Source organism: Aythya fuligula, chromosome 2 (genome assembly GCF_009819795.1).
Source record: "Aythya fuligula isolate bAytFul2 chromosome 2, bAytFul2.pri, whole genome shotgun sequence".
Classification (NCBI taxonomy): domain Eukaryota; kingdom Metazoa; phylum Chordata; class Aves; order Anseriformes; family Anatidae; genus Aythya; species Aythya fuligula.
In genome coordinates, this window is record NC_045560.1 from 152,538,182 (window position 1) to 152,558,967 (window position 20,786).

At 36.7% G+C, this 20,786-nt stretch overlaps 1 protein-coding gene across 1 annotated transcript in view; it reads right to left on the reverse strand.

The window, feature by feature from the left end:
- The window catches only part of ZFAT (zinc finger and AT-hook domain containing), an 86,881-nt gene that overhangs the window by 51,811 nt on the left and 14,284 nt on the right, over positions 1-20,786 (reverse strand). Inside the window, exons 3-4 of the mRNA XM_032182854.1 lie at positions 16,652-16,912; positions 7,950-8,123 (exon numbers count right to left, since the gene is read on the reverse strand). Coding sequence (XP_032038745.1) covers positions 7,950-8,123; positions 16,652-16,912 — 435 coding nt within the window. The remainder of the gene's footprint in view (positions 1-7,949; positions 8,124-16,651; positions 16,913-20,786) is intronic.

Below are 20,786 nucleotides of genomic sequence, written 5' to 3' on the forward strand. Positions count from 1 at the left end.
AAATCTTCATATTCTACTAACACGTACTATAGAAGAATCTCTGGAAAAAAACTGCTTTCGGGGCAGTATTTCAGGGTATTGAAAAATGAACAGTAAACAAGGGACCATACACTGAATAACAGAACAAAACAAAAAAGCATTAAATATGTAGTAATACATAACTACCCATACCTCCTAGGAAAAAAAAAAAAAAAAAAAAAAGGAAAAAAAAAGAAAAAGAAAAAAGCCAGACTTATAAAAAACGACTGTTCTGTGGGACAAGCGAGCAAGCAAGGTTGCACATGAAAATAGTTTTGAATTAAATAATGAGTTTAACAATTTCAGGTAAAACTGGAATCCCGTATGTTCTACTTTGTTTTCTTTTTCTTAGATATTACATTAGTATTTGATCTCATTTCAATTCACCTGATTAAAATAAAAGTAACATTAAAAAAAAAGTACCGTATGCCTTTGTGACAGAGAAAGTAAATTATAGTAAGAATCAAAGTAATTTTACAAAAAGACATGGGAACCTAGAAAGCAAAAGACAGAATCAATACATTTTTAACAGGTTCTCACTGTTTAATCACGGACATCTTTTCCAACCTAAATGATTCTACGATAAAAATGACACCCATGAATAGCAAAAAAAAAGTTTGAGGAATGATACAAGCTACTCCTTTAACATGGGGATGAAATTAAAATCCTTCTTGTTCCATCCAGAGAGCAGGTTTCTGAAGATATTATGTACAAAATACAAGAGGTATAAACACAAACCCTAAGAAACAACAATTATAAGGAGAAGAAAGCTAAAAAACAGAGACAGTACACAGTACAAAGGTTTACACAGTCCAAAGCTAGATGGAGAGTATATTGCAAAATCTCATTTCTAAAAACAAAACAAAACAAACAAACAAAAACCATGCCCATGGTATACAGGAAAAACAGTAACAGGTGGGGGTTGCCCAACAGTGTGCTTGAAAGCCTTATGGGCATTGCAACTGAGGAGAGCAGCGTCGTAAAGGAGACAAAGGGGAAAGCCAGAGATCCCTTGGCTCCCTCATTAATGATTTTAAGTGGGAACTGAAGATATTTTGAGAAGAGGCACTTTGGGAGTATGTAAGCTTTGATATCAGATGGGGCACCAGCAAACCCTGTAGATAAAGAGACTGTAATTACCTCTGTTGCTCACCAAACTGACTGCATATAAAAATGGCCTTTTTGACTACTGATTTTTTAATGTTTTCTTTTCTGTAGCAAAGATTCTGCCAGTTGATCAGAATTCAACTTCCAGGTTTTCAAATGGAATGTCACCAGAACATTTTAGGTGCTGTTCTTCCCATCCCCACCTCTCCTCTCTTCCAGGTGCCCAGGCTGCTCCTCCTGGCTCACACCATCATGGCCCTGGGAGATGGGAGCTTGGCACAACAGTGCAGGGGATGTGCTTCAGTCAGTGGGTTTGGCGTAAGAAAGATAACGCTGATATTAGACACCAGACCAACATCGCCTTACTTTATTATTTCAGAAATACAACCAAAGTTTTCTTTATTTAGAGCAATTCAGATGAAAGAAAATAGATCTTAAACTGCTCTGTAAGCTTTGCTATCTCTTTCCAGCCTCCTATTTCCTGCACACGAGACAAGGATCCTCATTAAACGCTCTTCACTGAACCTCCTCTGTGCCCTTCTGCCTTTCAGGATGTTTGATGGTTTCCTGAACAGGCTGTTGAACTGTTTAATAGACTTTTGTGCTACCAGTGTAAAATGTTAATCACTTAAATTAGGCAAGCTAGTTAAGTACTGCCTTGCCAGCATTTTGCATACTTGGAGTGGACAGAACACTCCAGGTCATCCTAGCACTAAATTCCCTACGTGGTTAACAGATTCCACAAACACAGATGATGTCAAGATGATTTTATGATCTTTTGATCATAACCAAATGACAAAGACGCTTACCCAGCAAGTGAAACTTGATTTCCAGGCTCTACCCAATGTAAGATGTACTGAACCCACTACCCATTAAACCCATTGAAAATATTACATGCTAACAACTAAGGCAAAAGTTTTCATAACTGCTCCCTGAGCAATCATTTTAAATTGTTAAGAGCATACAGTTATAAAAAAAAAAAATTAAATAAAAAGTCAACTGCTCTGAACATACCTTTCCAAAACTCCTTCCTGTAGCTCCAACCACCTCGTATCTATTTTATTTTAAACTCAGAATTAACTTTAATTTACTAGACTTCATTTATGTCTCTTGCTTTCTTCTTTTCAGATGGTATCACCTAAGTAAACTCGTTTTAAGGGTAGTAAGGTTTGAGTTCCTCGTGACATTCTGACAGCTACTTCTACAAACAAGTGTTATCCAGCGTGCCTTCCCATGGCTCAAACTCAGCAATGATGGGCTCTAATCTCTGACACTCTGTCCCTTAGAAAAAGCCAGCTTGGCCTTGCTACAGAGTTCTCCTATAACAAGGCTCATCAACAGATTACAAGGTAATCTAGTGGAAGGGATTATTAGAAAGAAGCAGAAGTAAAATAGGAGATGACATTAACTAAATTCCTGCTACCGCACAACTAAGTTCTTTGAACCTTCTACAATTTTACATACAGACAAAAAAAAAAAAAAAAAAAAAAAAAACAAACAAACAAAAAACAAACAAAAAAACACAAAGCTACAGAAGAACTATAAAACAGGAACAAAATCAAAATTGGAAGAATTTCCCTTGGAAAAGGGATAAATAGCTCAGAGACCTCCAACTTGGAAGTGACATAACTGGAAGAGGAATATCAGAAAGACCTCTAAAATTAGGAATACCATGAAAAAAGTGTGAATAATCCTCTATCTCATAAACCATGCACAAAAAGCATTTCAAAGATATAAGCAGTCAGCAAGCTTAACATGGAATAAAAGAACGTATGGTTTCACCCGGTATGTAATTAAATTATGGAACGACTACTGCAGGATCTTAGAGAGACTAAAAATACAAATATATTCACAAAGGGATTTAGACAAATTAATAGATGTGTATTAAATATGATGATCTAGAAGCAACTCCCAGCTCTTGGAGGCCATGCACTGTAAGGTTCTCACTTCTTTCCTATGGGAATACTGCAAGCTGCCTCGTCTGACTAGACCAGCCTTTAAGCTACGACTTTTTTTCTTTTTTCATTTTGAGTTTAAAAAAAAATTCATAGTGTAGGTACCTGTGTACATTAAATAACTGAAATGGATGAAGTGAGTGCCTTCTTACAATCTTTTTGAATGAACGTATTTCTTTCTGTTTCTGTAATATCCTAAGGAACGTGTTCCAAATGTACACTGACCCCTGGTAAGACAATTCTGAAAATGAAACCAACAGAAACTAACCCTAAGTTCCACTGTTCCCCATGAAAACCTACCTTCCACCTCCAAAATAAAGCATAAAAAAGGCAAAATCATCTTTAATCGTTCTAATAATAAGGAGATTAAACATATTCTAACTTTCAAAAATAAATAGAAACACAGAGCTACATATGTTGGGATGACGATTGTCCCTTTCAACACAGCTGGCCACTAGCTGACCACATAGCTAAATCCATTCGTACAAGATACCTACAAACACACTGAGGTCAAAGTGTAAATTTTCTTAACCTTGCTTAGTTTCACATTTGCTTTAAATCAACATAAGGCTTGTTTCTTTTCTCTAGCCCTTCACTCAGCTCCATGTTCTTGACACCTTGAATGTGCCAGCACAGGGGTTCATGAAGATGCGGAAAAGCAGACAAGGGATCTGGCTGAAATTTAAACCATCTCTCCCCTCCTGCAAACAACTGGGTTACTAACTTGGTCTAGCTCACAAATACATAAACATGTATAATGGTCCAAAGGACAGGAATCTGTGGCCAGGGGCTGTGGAGAGAGAGGAAGATAGCACTGCCTTGGTGACAGCAGTCTACACATATTGGGCTTAATGACTTAAGGGCCTGACCCAGCTACTTTACAAAAGGGTGGTCCCAAGCCTAGCCTTACCCCTGGAAGACCCATTTTGTCACCACTGTCCTTCACGCTTTTGACACCTTCATGGCCCCAGTGTGCAATGGCTCACTAAGAAGAAGTGGTAGAAAAACAAAAATTCTCTGATAGAGACAAATGAATATGTACGTGTGTATGCTCATGTTTGTATATTTATTTTAGCAGCTTCTGAATCGGCTTGCTGCAGGCTGACACAAGAACTAGTGCTGGTACCAGAAAGAAGTGAACTAGGAAATAAGAGTGATGAACAGGAAAGCTCCTTTGGCAACAGTAGGATATTTAAACCATGCAGATGTGTCATAAGCCTAAAGCCAGAGTTCTGGGAGCTACAAAAGAAAAGTCATTTACAACAAAAAGCACTGTTACTAGTTTAAAGGGAAGTGTTTACATTGTCACTTGGTCCCAAAATATTAAGCAAAAATCCATTCTTCCGCTTCTTCCCACTTCACAACACGTTCACAGAAGGATCCAAGCATCTGTAAGATTACAGCACAAGGAGAATGCAGTTGTTCATCAGCTGAAGTTGAGGAGACAAGGACCTGCACAGCCTTGTGTTAAGAATTTGCAGGAGAAAAAAGTCAACTCCTTTAGAAATCAAGTTGCTAATGAGCCAAAAGTTTAATGGAATTGGCAAAATTACCAAAAAATGCTACCATTTTCCATCTTTACAGAATCATAAGACATCTCTCCTAGTAACAACCTGAACTTTTAAAATAGTACAGGACTTGAACAAAACAAGAAAGTAAACATTAAAAGTAGAATCACTTCTGAATCACACTAATTGAGCATGAATAATAAAATTGGTTTCAGATGCCTACAGAATTTATATATGGTAAATTAAATACAGAAGATTGAGTATTTGGCACTGAGTTTACTCACTGGTTCTTAAAAACAGGCTATGATCATGAGTATTTGTTATTCAAAACAAAGTATTTCTAGACGTGCATGGTATTATACTTATTTACCCTCATTCTTTATTGCAGTACTTAAAAACAAAACCCACCTGCACTCCATTTAACCTGATACACAACCTACACGTTCATAAGCACAACTTTCTCTCTCTTCAAGGATTTATGGTCCCTTCAGTGATGGCTGAAGGTAATTCAGTGCCTGCACAGGGAGAAATACCTACTACTTCTACACAGACTCTACTTGTGAAAGCTAATACAAGCTTTCCAATTCCGAAGGCTGTAAACCTGTTACTTTTCATGTGCCTCCCAAGAAAACACTACGGAAAAGGAGCATGGGGAAAAAAAAAAATAAATCAATCTTGTCTGAGTGTATTTTCTGAATTGTTAGAAGCCGATTTGTTTGTTCAAAGGGATTTTGAAGAGATCAATTTAGTCATAACCTATTGAACACATGATGTGGAGCAGTGTCCCAAACCTAAATAATATAAAGTGAAATTAAAGCAAACAGGTAATGTAATACTCCTAAAAGCATCTCTAAGTTAAGAAGAGAGACATACAGTCTGAGTAGGATTTCCTCTGTGCTGTGGATAAAATCCAACTAATTCTTAAAGGCTTCTTTATTTATCTATTTGATAGAATGTTTACAGATCTTCAGCAAGATCTTAGTGTACTATGCATGAAAAGGGCATTTCTATGCGACTTTAATGCTAGGTAACAGGTGGCTACAGAATGCTATGGCTTGCTGGAAGTTGTGCATTTTTAATTTTATTTTCAACCTACTTTTACAGATGATTAACACACAGAAAGCAGGGGAGAGGTGGGAAGTGTTTTATCTATTCATGTTCATTAAAAGCAGTATAAAGAAATAATTCAACTCTTCAGCAGGTGATAAATCTCCAGGGAAAAGAAATGGAATGGAAGGGTCTTCCAACCTAGAAATTCTGCAATTCTGTGAAATGTCTTCTGGAAGTCAAATTTCAGACATAAGAGCACTAGTGAGGAAGGGGATCAGCCCAGGAATTATGACAACACAGTAGTTAGACTATCACAGAATGGTGATTAATGTAAATTAATGACAAAATTAATGACAAAAACAGAAGGGTAATCGATTAAAAATAAAGTAAAAATAATTACAGTAAATTAAACACTTTCCTCTGAGTCTTCAAAGAATTATCCATTTGGCTAATATCTTCCAGAATGTACAAGTGCTGAAACCTGGATGATAATTCATAACTGCTGTAACAGCAATGACTTTTTTTATCGTAAATATTCTACCTGGGAACTTCCAAATTAGTCAGATTACTGATTGTCAATCACATAAATTAAAGGACTTTCAAAAAGAGCCGCAAATTCACATCTGACTGTCAATTTCCCTTCAATCCATTACAGCCTTTTGAATGCAACATGTACTATGCACAAACAGCCCCAAAGCTGAAGTTGTTTTTAATATTTTGAGTCATTCAAAAAGTATACGTGTAAGGAAAAGACAAACTTTTTGTTGTCCAAAGAAAAATTTTATGAGGTAGCAATTAAGGTAACCATCATCCCTAAATTTTCATTTCCCTACTCTCTGCATATGCTTACTGTATTTTCTTCACTGTCTGTATTTACTATTATTTCATTTGCCTCTTTGGGCACTGCCTGCCATGTCTTTCCTTCTCCTCTTGAAACATCGTTCTAGTCCTTGACAGAAAGGTAGAGATCTCAAAGATAAAAATTCTTACTGTGTTCATAAAATGTAGGACCTGGATAGAGAAGATTAAAATTACAGCTCTTCCCAAAAGCCCTGCGGAAGTGCATGTACAACTCCATTAACCAAGTAAGCCCCTTAACCAACTATCACAAGAGGATGCCTCATGGGTGGCAGTGATGGGAATGGGGCCAGGATGGAAGGAGAAGCTGAATGCAGTGGGAAAGAGGCAAAAGAGGTGAGAAATGAGCATTTAGCAACAGTTGGTGATGTCTAGGGTTACATCACACAAGAGGAACAGGCCTGCGGTTAGCAAAACCAAACCACCACAAAGCCTGGTTTCCATGGTTCCAGTGCCTTCAGGTTCTCCTCCAGCTGTCCCCATATTTATAATATTGCAAGACCAAATTTTTATTTTTATTTTTTTTAAATTTGGAAGTGATTCTTACTTCCCTTCTAAGCACACAGGACATCTGTAGCTCATCCAGCATCCTCTACCATTGCTATGAGAAACGAATCTTAAAAAATAAGGCCCAAACATATCACAGATATCATTATCACAAGACAAAGAACATAGAAAATCCAGGTATGTTCCAACCCACAACATTAAAAGAAATAAATGCATTCCAGTTGCTCTGAGATCTGTAAGCAAAACAACTATCCAGAACTGTTAGCAACAAAGAAGAGAACGCCAAAGGCTACAAAGCTGAAAATAATGCACAAAACTATTAAAAAGGCATTTTGTCAGTCAGGTGAGTACCTGGTTTATATTAACAGACAAAACAAACCTAGGTTTAAAATGAAAACTTTGAAATTGTTCCAAAATTGTTTGATTAAAAAGCTCTAGAGGAAGTTAGGAAGAATCCTTTAATCATTACACTTGAACTTGATTTGATTTTCAAATATAGGTACATATTTTGTCAATCTATTTCTAAGCATAAACATTAAGTTATGTATACACTAGGCTGTTTGTGTTTTCATAATCAAATTAATATTTACCATAAAAAGATACATAAATCAAGAGCTGAAATAAAGATATTACAGGAAAGAACTATTTTCCCTTTCTTTGCTCATGCCTATGCCTAAGCATAACTGATGTTAATGCAGATAAATACACCCAGGTCCACAAAGTCCTTTCTTTCCCAGCATTTCTCACACCTATGAAGAAATGTAATGGTAGTTCTAAAATCATGTAGCTGCCAGATGCAGAGATTCTGAATCAAGATGACCAAAAAATACTAAATACTTGATTTTTTCACGTAATATACACTCTAAGCAGTTCAGTCTTAGACTGATGACTCTTTTATATATAGTATCAGCATTAAATAAATAAACGGATTGGTGATTCTGATTACCTGGAATAGCTTCATGGGCTGTCAAAACCACACTTATAATAGGATTTTTAGCTCCTGGAACCTGTTCAGTCTCCTTAGTTGATGGAGTTCTCTCTGTCTTCTGTACTCTGGACCTCTTTGGAGTTTTTTCTCGCTCATCTTCCTTCCTGTCAATGTCAACGTCAGAATCATTACCTAAAGAGCAAACACCAAAAAAATACATATATAACTATGTACAAAAGCAATGCAGGTACACAGTCACTACTGCTACCAAAAAAAAAAAAAAAAAAAAAAAAGATGAGAAAATTAATGCTGCTGTAGAAAGAACTGTATGTGATCAAAGCAAGGTGTGCTGCATGAACTCCTAAAGGGAAACTTCTTCTCCTCTCCTTAATGAACCCAGGGTGATACTTGCACAAACAGAGAACAAAGGGAAAAACAAAAATTGGACTCTCAGAAACACTTGCGTTCCTAAATGATCCTTAAATTGTCGCGGATTTTTGTGGAAATTTTACAAACTTGGTATAATGTCTTATGATTTCATCATGAAATAACAAATTGGTTTTCTTCTTTCTGTACATCACTGTAACAGAGACTTTAGGATTATTTCTCCTAGTACCTGATTCATTATGCATCCTATTTAACAGAAAAGTGTTTCAACAATCTCTTAGGATTAGGCTTTTTCCCCACAGTTGTACTAAATCAATAACCAGAAACGTACTTTTATTTTTCAGTGTTGATCTGAGAAAAACTAAGGTAAAAAACTGTTCATTTGGTTCTGTGTAACACTTAGAAGCGCAGGCCTTTAAAAGTCAGACTTTTATGGGCACAAAAGTCTGACTTTTAAAGGCCTGCACTTCTAAGTTATCCCCTATTTTTTGCTATTCAGAATGTCTTCATCTTCTTAAATTGGATAACTTTTGGACCTGTTATCCTGAAGGCAACACAATAGTTGTACTCAAAATACTCATCTGAAATAACAAATATTTAGAAATTAACTCAGTTCTTCGCTGAAGTTCTTCTTCCTTACAGTAAATGAGGCTTTCCTTATTCAATTTTTTAAACTGCTTATAAATAAGGAATTACCAAATAAAGAATAAAAAAAGAGGGTTACAAGTTTATACCCAGAACTTTCATTCTATCAGATGAAGTGGTAGGAAATGCAGGCTAAAGAAAACTCTCATGGCAAATTAAGGCCTTATGCAAATATTCCAGAGGTAATGAGTAAGGAAAGCAAAAACTGATTGAAGAAAGAAAATTATAAATGAACTCAGTGAATTTCGGAAGGGTATTTTTTCTGCACCTGAAGCAGCTGACACAATCTCCAGCGTAAGTCATTCAATGTATATTCATAACATGCTGTAGCTGCTCTGCTGAGATAGGGAAAGGGTATATAAATATACAGCAGTAACGGCAGAAGCTGTAGTGTGTTTACTTGTTTATGACATGCAAATAGCAAAAGCAGCGGCAAGATATGATGCATGGAAATGGCTGTGTTTTAATTTTGTATTCTGTTAATGCTCAACTGAGATTCTGGACACCCATTGGTCTTGGAACAAAGGATTAGGGGAAGATGACAGTTAAAAACAAAGAACAAAAAGGGCTAAACACAAACCAAAGTAGCATAGTTAGGACCACACCTGTAAACAGTGATTGGCTAAACTACAAGTCCTCTAAGCAGATTTAAAAACAAACAAATAAACACCACATGGAGGCACACAAGGTGCATAGGAGTTAGCTTAGATTTCTTTAGAAAAATTCCTTGATACGTTCCTCTCTTCAACTACCTTTTTCTCTGTAGATTTTCATGGTTTTAGAAGATATTCCTGCTTTGGTGTGAAGGGTCTTATTATGTCTCCATTTAGATCCTTAATATAGTTATTGACTGATATTGAAACCAAGAAATTCTGACAGCAGTATTTGACAGCAAAACTTGAAGGGATATTTGGATATAAAGAAATAACCCCTTTATATTTGAGTATAAAGAAATAAGCCAGAAACTGCTCATGTAGTGTTTTCTTTTGGTGGCATGTAAGCGGGATGGAGGCAAACAACGTTTTTCCACATTTCCTTTGTGAAACAGCCTCCATTAGTTTACTATCAACAACAGATCTTCACAAATTTCAGAGCAGGACTGGGCCACCAGCAGAAGAATGTATTCTCATAGAGAATCAGAATACACATGAATGTACGCTGCCTGTTGAACTGTGTTTCCTTGGGGCTATTTTATGTTCTGGTAAACAACCAATACAGACACTGATTAGGTTAATTACATTGCTTATATTCAGTGGACAGCAAGTTAGTGACAGTTTTAGAAAAAAAATGTTTTGATATTTTGCATGTTTAGCTAACAAAAATCCAGAACTATTGACTGAAGGGAAAGATGAAATTAGGACAGCAGAAATTTCCCCATTTTGCTTCACATACTAAATTCATTGTAGGAATATGAACAGATTCCAAACACCCTACCCATAAGTCGTCTATTCTAACTATTACAAAGGAAGAGTTAATCAGTTTAGTGAGAGAACAAAAACATTTTATGGACTTCTCATGCTTAACTTGCAACTCTATTAACTTTACAATATCAAGACTCTACTAGAAAATAGAAAAGGAATAAAAGAGTTAAGTGTGTCAGTGATAAACACTAATGAGTAACTATTACCACATTAACAGCTAACAACTATTTCATGCTGGTTTTCTTCCTATGTCCCTCTATCAGGCACAACAGTTTTCTAGTTGCTTCAGGTCAACCAAGGGTACAAGCTGCAGGAAAGACAAGGCCTGTTACAACAGAGTTGACGATGACTCCCTGCCTTCAAAAAAGAACTCCAAAAATGCTATTACAAAGTGTTTTTATAATGATATGCAGAATTGTAACATAAAGTTCTTATAGTTAAACTTTAAAATCTATCCACTAATCCAATGCATGTTGACACAAGTAGTCCTATTCCTTCCCTTTCTGAAAGCAACAAGCACCTTCCAGAAGTGATTTGTTGATAAGGAGCTGGGGCTGCATGCATGGGCAATACTTTTTCCTACAAGCACAACAACGTCACAGTTTGTGCATGAACTGAAAGAGATTGAAAACAAAAACAAATGAAAAAAAAACAATCAACCACCCTCCATCAAACCATCTTGCCTCCCATTGCCAGCTGCTTTCTTCCCGAACTCTTTGTAAAAAGACTTTTATGAAATGACAGAGGGAGAGGAAAGAATGTTTTAATGAAAAAGATAAGCTTCAGCTTTGACCCCTGGGCTCACAGTGCATTGCCATAATACAGGATGCTTTTCCATCTCAGAAATTTAGTGTCTTCCTGGAAAAAAAAATTACTTGACTGTTACCACTGGTTTGGAGTCAAATACCGGTGTTTTATCTTTCACAACTAGTACAATTCACCTGTTACTGTTCTTAGCGTATTATAAAGGAGCATCCAACAAATAAGAAGATCTAGGAGCAAATGAAGTTATACACAACTCAGAATAGCTAAGCAAACTTCCTCCAAGTGGAAGGAAGTCTTTTGCTTGCTCATAAACGGATTTATTTAGACAAACTGCCTCACTGTGTCTCTCTTGGTAAGCAGTCAGCTTAGCACCTCGTCAGCTGGCACTTCAGCAGACTAATAACCTGACCTTCCCCAGCTAGCGACAGGCATTTTTAATGTTGGTTGTGCTTGTGCAAGAAACATAACACGATGCCTGCGCCTTCTGACATGTTTAAGGAATGGCTGTGTCTGCGTTGATGAGGAAAACTCCTGTCAACTCTGAACGAACTAGTACCTTCACAGTCCCATCAACTTATGCTGTTCATCTGTCCCCTGCCTCAGTCTGAGCCCTTAACTGCGAGTACTGCTCGCTGCCTTCATAATTGGATGTACGACACTGTGCAGGCACAGCTACACATTCCTAATTGGTATGTTTTTAAACTGCTCTTCATTCAAATTATTATTCTTCTCCCTAAAGCATACCGGTATTTCATAGCAGCAAGAGTGTAGTTTGAGGAGAAAAAAAAAAGTAGTGAACTGGTCATTCAAAATGAACACATAAAATTGTTTCTCCTGCACAGGTTGACACGCTACAGACAGAACAAAGTCATGTAAATAAGAATCCTGTTGATGGCAAAAATATTTTAAACTAAGGCTCAAAGTGACACTTCTTAAGAATTACACAGGCTCCTAATTCACTATGAATCTCTTCAAAGTGTCTAAAAGAATATCTGGACTGTCTGCAATAAGATCTGAGCAGTAGAAGAACCACCTGGAGTCAATTTTACGAGGTCAGAAAACCTTATGAAGTGTATTAAGATGTACAATGGAGCGGTGGTAATCAGAGGAATTCTTAAACTGCTTGAATATGCTAATTATTTAATACTAAAAGTTGTGCTGTTAGACATAAACTGCTTTAAATAATGAACTTGAACTGATGCAAGCCTCTCTGCTTTGACACAAAACTGATCTGAATCAGGCACTTGTTTAACTGAGATTAAAAATCCTTTTCGTTAGCTCAAGGTGGTTTATTCCAGAGAAGAGAATCTAGGCTGACCACTTGCAATTCATCTACCACCCAAATCCCATTCCCCAGCCATCAAATGTTCACTCTGGTACCTGCCAGAGATTCACGTGTGCTGCAACGTGGTAAAGGGAGGCAGGTTAAATTAATGACCTTTTGCCTCTCTCAAAACAAGAGCGTAGAGGCAGCTGCTGGGGAACTGATCCAATCCAGCAACAGCCAAAACACTCAAACCCATCCCATCCTGGAGGCACAAGCTCTGGTAGCTCCATTTTTTCGACTGTTCAGGCAGATTCTCAACTCATCCAGTTTTGTTTTAGGACAAAAAGAATGGATGGCAGTCCTTCCTGCCAGCCCATTAACCAAACCATCAATTTGGCTTAATCAATAGGAACAAAAACAAGCATGCAAACAGCTCTGCTTAAATCATCGGCAGAGAAACCCTCTAGGAAATGTGTGTATATACATGTACATTTACTGAGTGTGAATATGGGGCATTTAAAAAAAAATGACATTTTTAAATTCTGTGCAAATAAACAAACACGCTTTTTTTCTTGCTGTTCCACTGAACAGGACCACAAGGTGAAGGCAACCCGTACTCATCAAGGCAGTAAATTAGCTGCCCAGAGGATGTCAGTAACCAGTAAGGCTTGGTGACTCCTGAAAAAGAGGGGAGACCACCTCAGCGAGAAACTGATCTCACAGAAGTCATGTGGCTCGCTGGTCCCAGAAACAAAACAACAGCAGAGGCCAATTACATTCACCAGTTATTTCTGGTGAAATGGTATTCAGCCCAATACGTGCTGTTGTTTCCATACAGTTTTATAGTTGTTTACCCACTGCAATTTTAGACATCTATTATGATAAGTGTTTCAATAGCTCCCTTAGGGATCTATAAAAAGCAACAAATTTTATTATTTGGAAACCAGATATCTTAACTTCACCTTCAGGTCAATACGCTTATTATGTTTCTCTCAGTGAAGAATATCACAGAGAATATCAATATACACCGTCTCAATATTTAGCCTATTTTTGCAATATTTAAAATATTAGTGTATTATCAGTGTTATTTTGGTCACAAATCTAAAATGCTGCACCATATGAAGAAAACCAATTCCGTCCCAGCCAAACCCAGTACTTTATTTTTAATCGGATACCCATACAGTGATAGACTCTGCATGAAATTAAAAACATGAGAAAGCAGATGAAAATAGAAAAAAAAATAAATCAAGAAGCAGTGGAGAAAATGATAAAACTAATTTCAAGTTGGAATGGCAAAAGCTTAAACGTTGGATATAAAAGTGGAAGAACAACCAATATGTATTAGGCAAGAGGTCAAAAATTACAGAAGAACTTGCTGTCAGAGATCCTTATGATTTTAGCCATCTATTCTTAACTGCTGTGTCAGAAATGAGAGAGGATATTTTAATTCTGAACACTTCAAAGAGCCTCAGCAAAATTCTCCATCCAGCTCTTAGAATTCCAGCAACAGAGAAATGTCATCAAATCAGAAGTTTCAGTCCTGCTTTTCTCATACACACCAAAACGTGTGTGATTTTAAGAAGTATTTGTCTCACAGACACTTTAGTCCAGAAAATGTTGGTGTCAATCACATCTATTCAAGTAACTGAAATATTTTTTGAACGTTATACACACAAAAAAACACAAGCAAAATAAATATGTTTATGCCACTGCCTAAATCAAGGATGCTCTTGCTTTTTGAACACCCCTTTTATTTGTGGTCCTCTATCTCCAAACAGATACAGCAGAGCTGCTGAGAGGAATGATATGACTGACTAAATATATAAGCAATTTCCGTATCGTCTAGTTAGTCTGCTACTTAAGACTCACACCAAGTAAGAATAGTCTGATTGCAACCATGAAGATTTCTAAATTATGAACCTTATGCAAGAGGTTAATAAGAATTAGTAATAACCATTTATCAGAAGTATACAGCAAGATGGCAGCCATGGAAAACCAGGATGAGGTTTGAGAAACAATCCGAAGAAGCACCATTTCACAAACAGTGCAACAATGCTCCGAAACTCACTAACACAGAACATACTGACAAGTAGAAAACCAGACAGCTCTATAACCCACTTAGATAAATTAATGAGCTCAGCAGCTGTCATTGTGACTGATCTGGGTGAAATCTCCAGCTCACAGGCTCTGCCAACAACTTCGTATCTTGGCAAGTTTGTGCAAGTATTTTTAAGTACGAACGGGTCCCCATGAAATTACATGAACAGATTAAAAAAAAAAAAAAAGGCATTTACAACTACATTATTTGTTTGCCTGTTTAATTTTAGGCTTTTTTTCGTTCACTTTTACAAGTTTCACCCATTACCCTCAAAACTTTCTTTGTAATAAAAATTGAGTCTGATAATAATACAACTCCAAAATCCCCAAGTTTGAAGAACGTATGTTCTGAGCTGGTAAAGCAACAAAACTATGACCAACAATCCTCGGTGTAGACCATATTGGTCTTGTACACGCATAAAAAGTTTTGAGCTACTCAACATGATCACATTTTCCTAAAGGATAACAACAACATGCATGCTGTTTATCTACACATTCAGAAGTTGGGAAGTTTTGCCAAAGCAGTTCACATGACAAAACCAGAGATGAGAAGTTTCCCTCCGATGGGTTGGTTATCAGCAGACGGCTGAAGACAGAATTTTCCAGGTGTAATCCAAGAACAATTATCCCTTTAGGATAAAAACCAGCCGCCAGTAGTGTTACAGTTAGCCACCAAAGTACGAAGTTTTGGGCTGGAGACATTCTAGCTGCACTAATCATCAACAACTGAAAGCCCTTATTATTTGCTCTGCAAGAATGACATTTTTCTTGATTGTTTTGCTTTTGCCAGAAAGTAAATAAAAAATGTTCCATTCACATGAAATTGTGGTTGGTTTCTTTTTTAAAGGAAAAGACTGAGCAATTTACTTTGAAAAATCTGGCAGTGGGTTTTCTAGCATAACGGATCTAGATAAGATTTAGCAGCTCTAATGAGCTAACAGGTAATGGGCAGCTAATTTGAGCTTATATTCTGATTTCAGATTATATTTTAAAAGGATGCTTGGGAAAGGCAACGCTGACAAAATAATGCAAATGCTAAAATGGTATCTAGCACAGACAAACAGCAAAGGGTCCTGACACTTGTGATGCCAGAGAAAAGACTGCTGGAGTAAAAGTCTCTACACGTAGCTGAAAAATCCAACCAATGATGACAGTAAAAGAAAAAAAAAGATCAGGTAATTTATGAAAGCAAGAGTTTCTGTGCTCTGTCAACATATTCTAAGCTCATTTTATTGTTAGCCGCAGAAGTTAAATTCTACAACACACTGGAAGCAAAATGAACTCGGACTAGCTGTGCAGCATAATGATACAGTGGGCAAAAAACAGTAATGGAAAACAGGAGAAAAATCAATGGCAAATTTTTGTGTAAGTAGAACCAACCAGATAATATGCAATGTAACTACCGCTGAAGAAAAAGAAAAAACACACTTCATTTTAACATAAACACAAAGCTCATATAAGTTTAGATAACTTGGGCTACTGTATTATTTTGTATTCACATGACATTCACCTTGGAGAAAAATTAAATGAATTTTCAACATTTTCTTTTTAAAACTTTGGAGAGGTTGAATATATTTAAACCTATCTTAAAGCTGACAGTGAACTCTCATACTTCAAAGACAATAAACCATATGAACTTTGGTGAAATAGAAATGTGAGTTTTGAGTTATTTTTCATACAGGAAAACAAGCCACCCTGGAAGGCGCTTATAGATCTATCAAAAGAAAAGAACTTAATTCAGGTTTCCCAGGGTGCACAACAGAAACATCTCTAAGGAATCATCCTTCTTCATCAATGGATGATACCCACCTTCGTGGTCCCTATCACTTCTCATTTGAAAAGAGTAATCCTCTGAGAAACAGAACAGTTTCTTATCTAAAATAAGCATTTCAGTGAGTTTAAGACAACTTTAATGCAAGTGCAATAAATCTTTTGACCTTTACGGAAATAAAATAAAATAAAATAATCTTGTCTAATTATATTCTCAGTTGTGCTTCGATATGGTTTTTCTGTTAAAAGAAACAGACAACTCCTTTCAATTGAAAATTAACACTAGGGCTTACAGCTTGTTACCAATCAAGCTACAGGACAGAAACACGCTGATTCACTTTGCGTCGTTTTATTGGGTATTTTCTTACCTCCATCTCCTTCTTCTTCTCCTTCATTTAGCACAATAATGCAGATATGCTTCCTCAGCTGCCGGGTGTTAGAGAACTTCCGATTGCATTTCCTACATTCCAAGCTGCCTGGTGAGACTTCAGCCGGTTCTGGTCCTTCTTCTGTCCCCGTCTGAGTTTCTTCATTTGGAGTAGAGTTACTGTCTGCCACATCCTCATCTGCACAGAATTTCTTAGTAGACCCTTTGGGCCTGCCCCTTTTCCTCTTCACTGCAAGGAGCTCTAGAAACAGAAAGTTAAAAAGAAGCTATAATGAAATTTCACGGGGTTGCTCTGGTAATTAGCTAATATCCATCAGATCTTTGAAAGCTAGTAATATTAAATAAAATTTCAAAGCCTAAAGCTTAAGAAAATGGTAGCTTCACACAGCCTTATTTTTAAGCAATGACATTTGTTGGCATTTCTGCTAGCCACAAAGCAATAACCAAAGCAATAACATGTGTTATTGAGATCGACAGATATCAGTGCTACAGTTTTACGGAAATTACACTGCAAGCATTCTTTTAGATTACCGCATAATTGTATCAGCATGCAAATTCTACAGAGTTGCTCTGCTGTGTTCTGACACTCCACCAAAAAAAATAAATCTCATTTAAATTAAAATCAAAGAAATTGCTTAAGTATTTGAGATACATTCTGGAAAAAAAAAAAAAAATAACTCAGTTTATCTTTTAAAACAAAAATTTATCTTTTAAACCTAATTGTCCTTGTAATAATTTGAGTAATTACACTCTTAATAATTCAAGGCCAGGTTGGATGGGGCTTTGAGCAACTTGATCTAGTGGGAGGTGTCCCTGCTCATGGCAGCAAGGCTGGAACCAAACCATTCATGTTTCTAAGATTCTGTAACTCACATGATTTCTTATTCCTAGCACTTTCTAGCTTCACACCCATATCTCTTGCTGGTGATCTCTCTCATCCTTACTCTAGTTACTTCAAAAGCAATCTTGCTATCAGCCTCTCACAGACAAAACTTTTCAGGATTGACTAAGCCAGTTAAACTAGAAGAAAGCTTTTAGCTAACAAAAGCAAAAACTCAAAGGGGAACGAATTTTCCAGATGGTGACCGGATACCTTTAGGAGATTTCATCCTAGCTCTCAGTTCCTCTCATCTGTTAGGTGATGCAATGAAAAGTATCGTTCACTTTCTTTTTAATCTCAGAGGTTCTCTGGTTTTTGTTTTGGTTTGGCTGTTTTTTGTTCTTTACTCTGAAGTACTTGAAGAATTATCTGGTTTTGTATACGTTTTGGTTTGAACCTGCTCTTCTGCAAGAAACTCAGTTCACCGAAAGCAAAGCATGCTCACTTTTATAGTATCTTTTTGAGTCTGAGCAGACATCTGGTGAAAAAACAGATCTACTTCTGCAGAGCTCAGAGAGAAAAATCTGCGCACAACTAGAAGAGTTTGCCTGATGGTGTATGGAGAAACAGGACAGAGTTAGGCTACTTCCATGCTTTTGGCATTCATTTTATCCAATGTTAGACACCTAAGCTCTGAAACTAGTCATTATTTGTATTTCTGTATTGAATGAACACAGAAAATACTCTCCAGAATGCAGTGCCCGAATCATTCTGGACCCCAGAGTGTCCAAAGTTCCAGTTTAAGAACCTTCAGCTGTGTGCAATGGATTTAAGCTTTCAAAATTAAAAGGCAAAATATCTTGATACAGTCATAGGAATGGCAAAAACAAACAAACAAACAAAAAAAACCAACACTGTATAATATGCATTAAAATGTGAAAAGTGGAATAGAACAGGTATGGAGTGCCTCTCAGCCATCACACTTGTAGTATGAGAGAAAAACAAAGGACTGGAAAATATTAAAAAATTGCCAACCACTCTGTTTTTGATGCTCTGGGAAGAAAAAAAAAAGTATCTCATATGTTTTGGCTTATGGTACTCACATTTTTGAGATCCCTTAAAGATTTCTTCAAGGGAAAATTAAATTGGTTGACTTAGAACATAAGGAAAAATAAATGACCCCAAGGAATCTTAAGGCGAGAGAACAGGAGGTGGTGGCAGCATCATTTCAGAATCTGTTAATCGCTTCCCTTATGTATTCCAGACAAACAAAAACCCACATACAGAGACGGCAGTTTTGAGATAAATCATGTAACTGGTATCAACTGAGCAAGAAAGCATTTTGTCTCGTTAGAGTAGTGATGGAGCACCTGCCTACTTAACCATGTCATAAGAACACTAAAAGCCTCATTGTGAATGGGAAAAAAAATAAATTAACTCTTTCACAAATCTTTTTGCAATTATTCAGGAGCAGCATTCTGAATTTCTGTGCTACTGCACTCCAGTGAAAGCAGTTTGGTGAGTTATCAGCCCGAAAGAGGAAGGTGATTTCAGTGCTCTCAAAACCTCTCTTTGCTACTATTCACGTTATTTTGACTTCCATTAACTGTGACAAACAGTACCTGGTGCCTTGAGTTAATGAAATTAACATGAAATTAGAACAAACAACATATCAATGTCAACCTGTAAGAAGGTCAAATTGCTGTGCATCAAGCATGGTATCAGGAAGACAGATGCTGCTCAAGTTGCCATTAAGCAATTAAATCTTAGGATTTGAAGAGTGGATACAACCACCACATTCTCTGTTTATGACGTTGTTTTCATTCGTTTGCAGTTCCGACTCTATGAGAGTACCCAGCATATTTTCCAAAAAGAAATTGAACAGAATCAGGCAAAAAAGGTTCGTTCACCTCTCGCTAACTGGTTTTAATGTAAACGTAATGAAAAACAGAACAGCATTTTCTCATTAAGACACAAATGGAAAAAGTCCTGCATACAAATGGAAATGTGAGAACTGCTCCTTCAGAAGGTTGGTGATAGGTCTTTTTCTGTGGGCTACCAAGTTGTAGTTGTTACCAGAAAGATTTCTAATGGTGCAACCAATACAAAGAATGTGTAAATTTACATCGGTTTGTAAATGAGTCTACCAGCAGCAGAACTGCCAGCAGCAGAATTACCAGCAGTTCTCAGACATTTTAAAAGGCTTAACAGCAAGTGCTGGGAAACAACATACATTGGAACAGGAGGCCTCCTGGATAACTGATGTATCACCAAAATTCCTTGCTTCTTTTATCCCCTCTTTTTCCAGAGCCAATCATACCTCAAGCTACTTTGAATTAACAATGCCAGAATTCACTGTTTAATGATGCACAGGACTATAAATGCCAGCTGTCTCTCTGTACCCAGCTTGCCACCAGCTATCCATTCATTGTACTAACCACAGTTCAAAAAGCCACCTAAGAGTAACAACATGCAGTAATTGAACACTGTATTCATCTGTTCACACAGAAATAAGCCAAACAGAAACATCACCCCTTGCTAAAAGAAAGTATCAGACTAACAAGAAAAAAAAAAATACAAATAAAAAGCACTTATTTCAAGGATGATTAGCAGGAAGCTCAAGTTTTTAATTTGTCATCAAAAAGATTTTAAAAGTGAAATCTTGTTCCCCCCAAGAACATCTTTGTGGTTTGTAGGGATTTTTACACCCATCACAGATTCACTAAAACTAACCTTTATGTTAACTGGCATTGGATGTACAATGGCAATATTCTAGGAAGACTTCCTCTGCTATGCTATATATTATGTACTCAAAGGCATTAAAAAGGACAGTTTAGAAAGAGAACAGTAAAAACAAACAAACAAAAAACAGCTACTATTTAAGTCTACTCCTGCACTGTTCCTCCACAGGAATTATTCACATAAGCTTCCTCAAATAAGTCCATTTAATAATCAGTAATCTCAGAAATGTTCAGAATATGAGTAGCATGCAACATTTCTATTTATGAGGTCTTCGTGTTATTATACAGCAGAATTAAATGCAATTATTCCCTTGAAATTTAACTAAGCAAAAACACACACACAGTTTTTAACTCTTTGTAGGTTAGAGTGAAGAAGATGGCAGCACTCCAGGACTTTGGATTTAGCTGGGCTCAGTGATCCTCACTGAAGGGGTTGTGTAGCTTGTATCAAAAATCAAATTTAACCAAAACTGGTTCACTAAAGGACAACACCCTTACAAAGTAGAATCTTCTAAAGTTAGTTGTTGTTTTTTTGTTTATTTGTTTTTCTTACT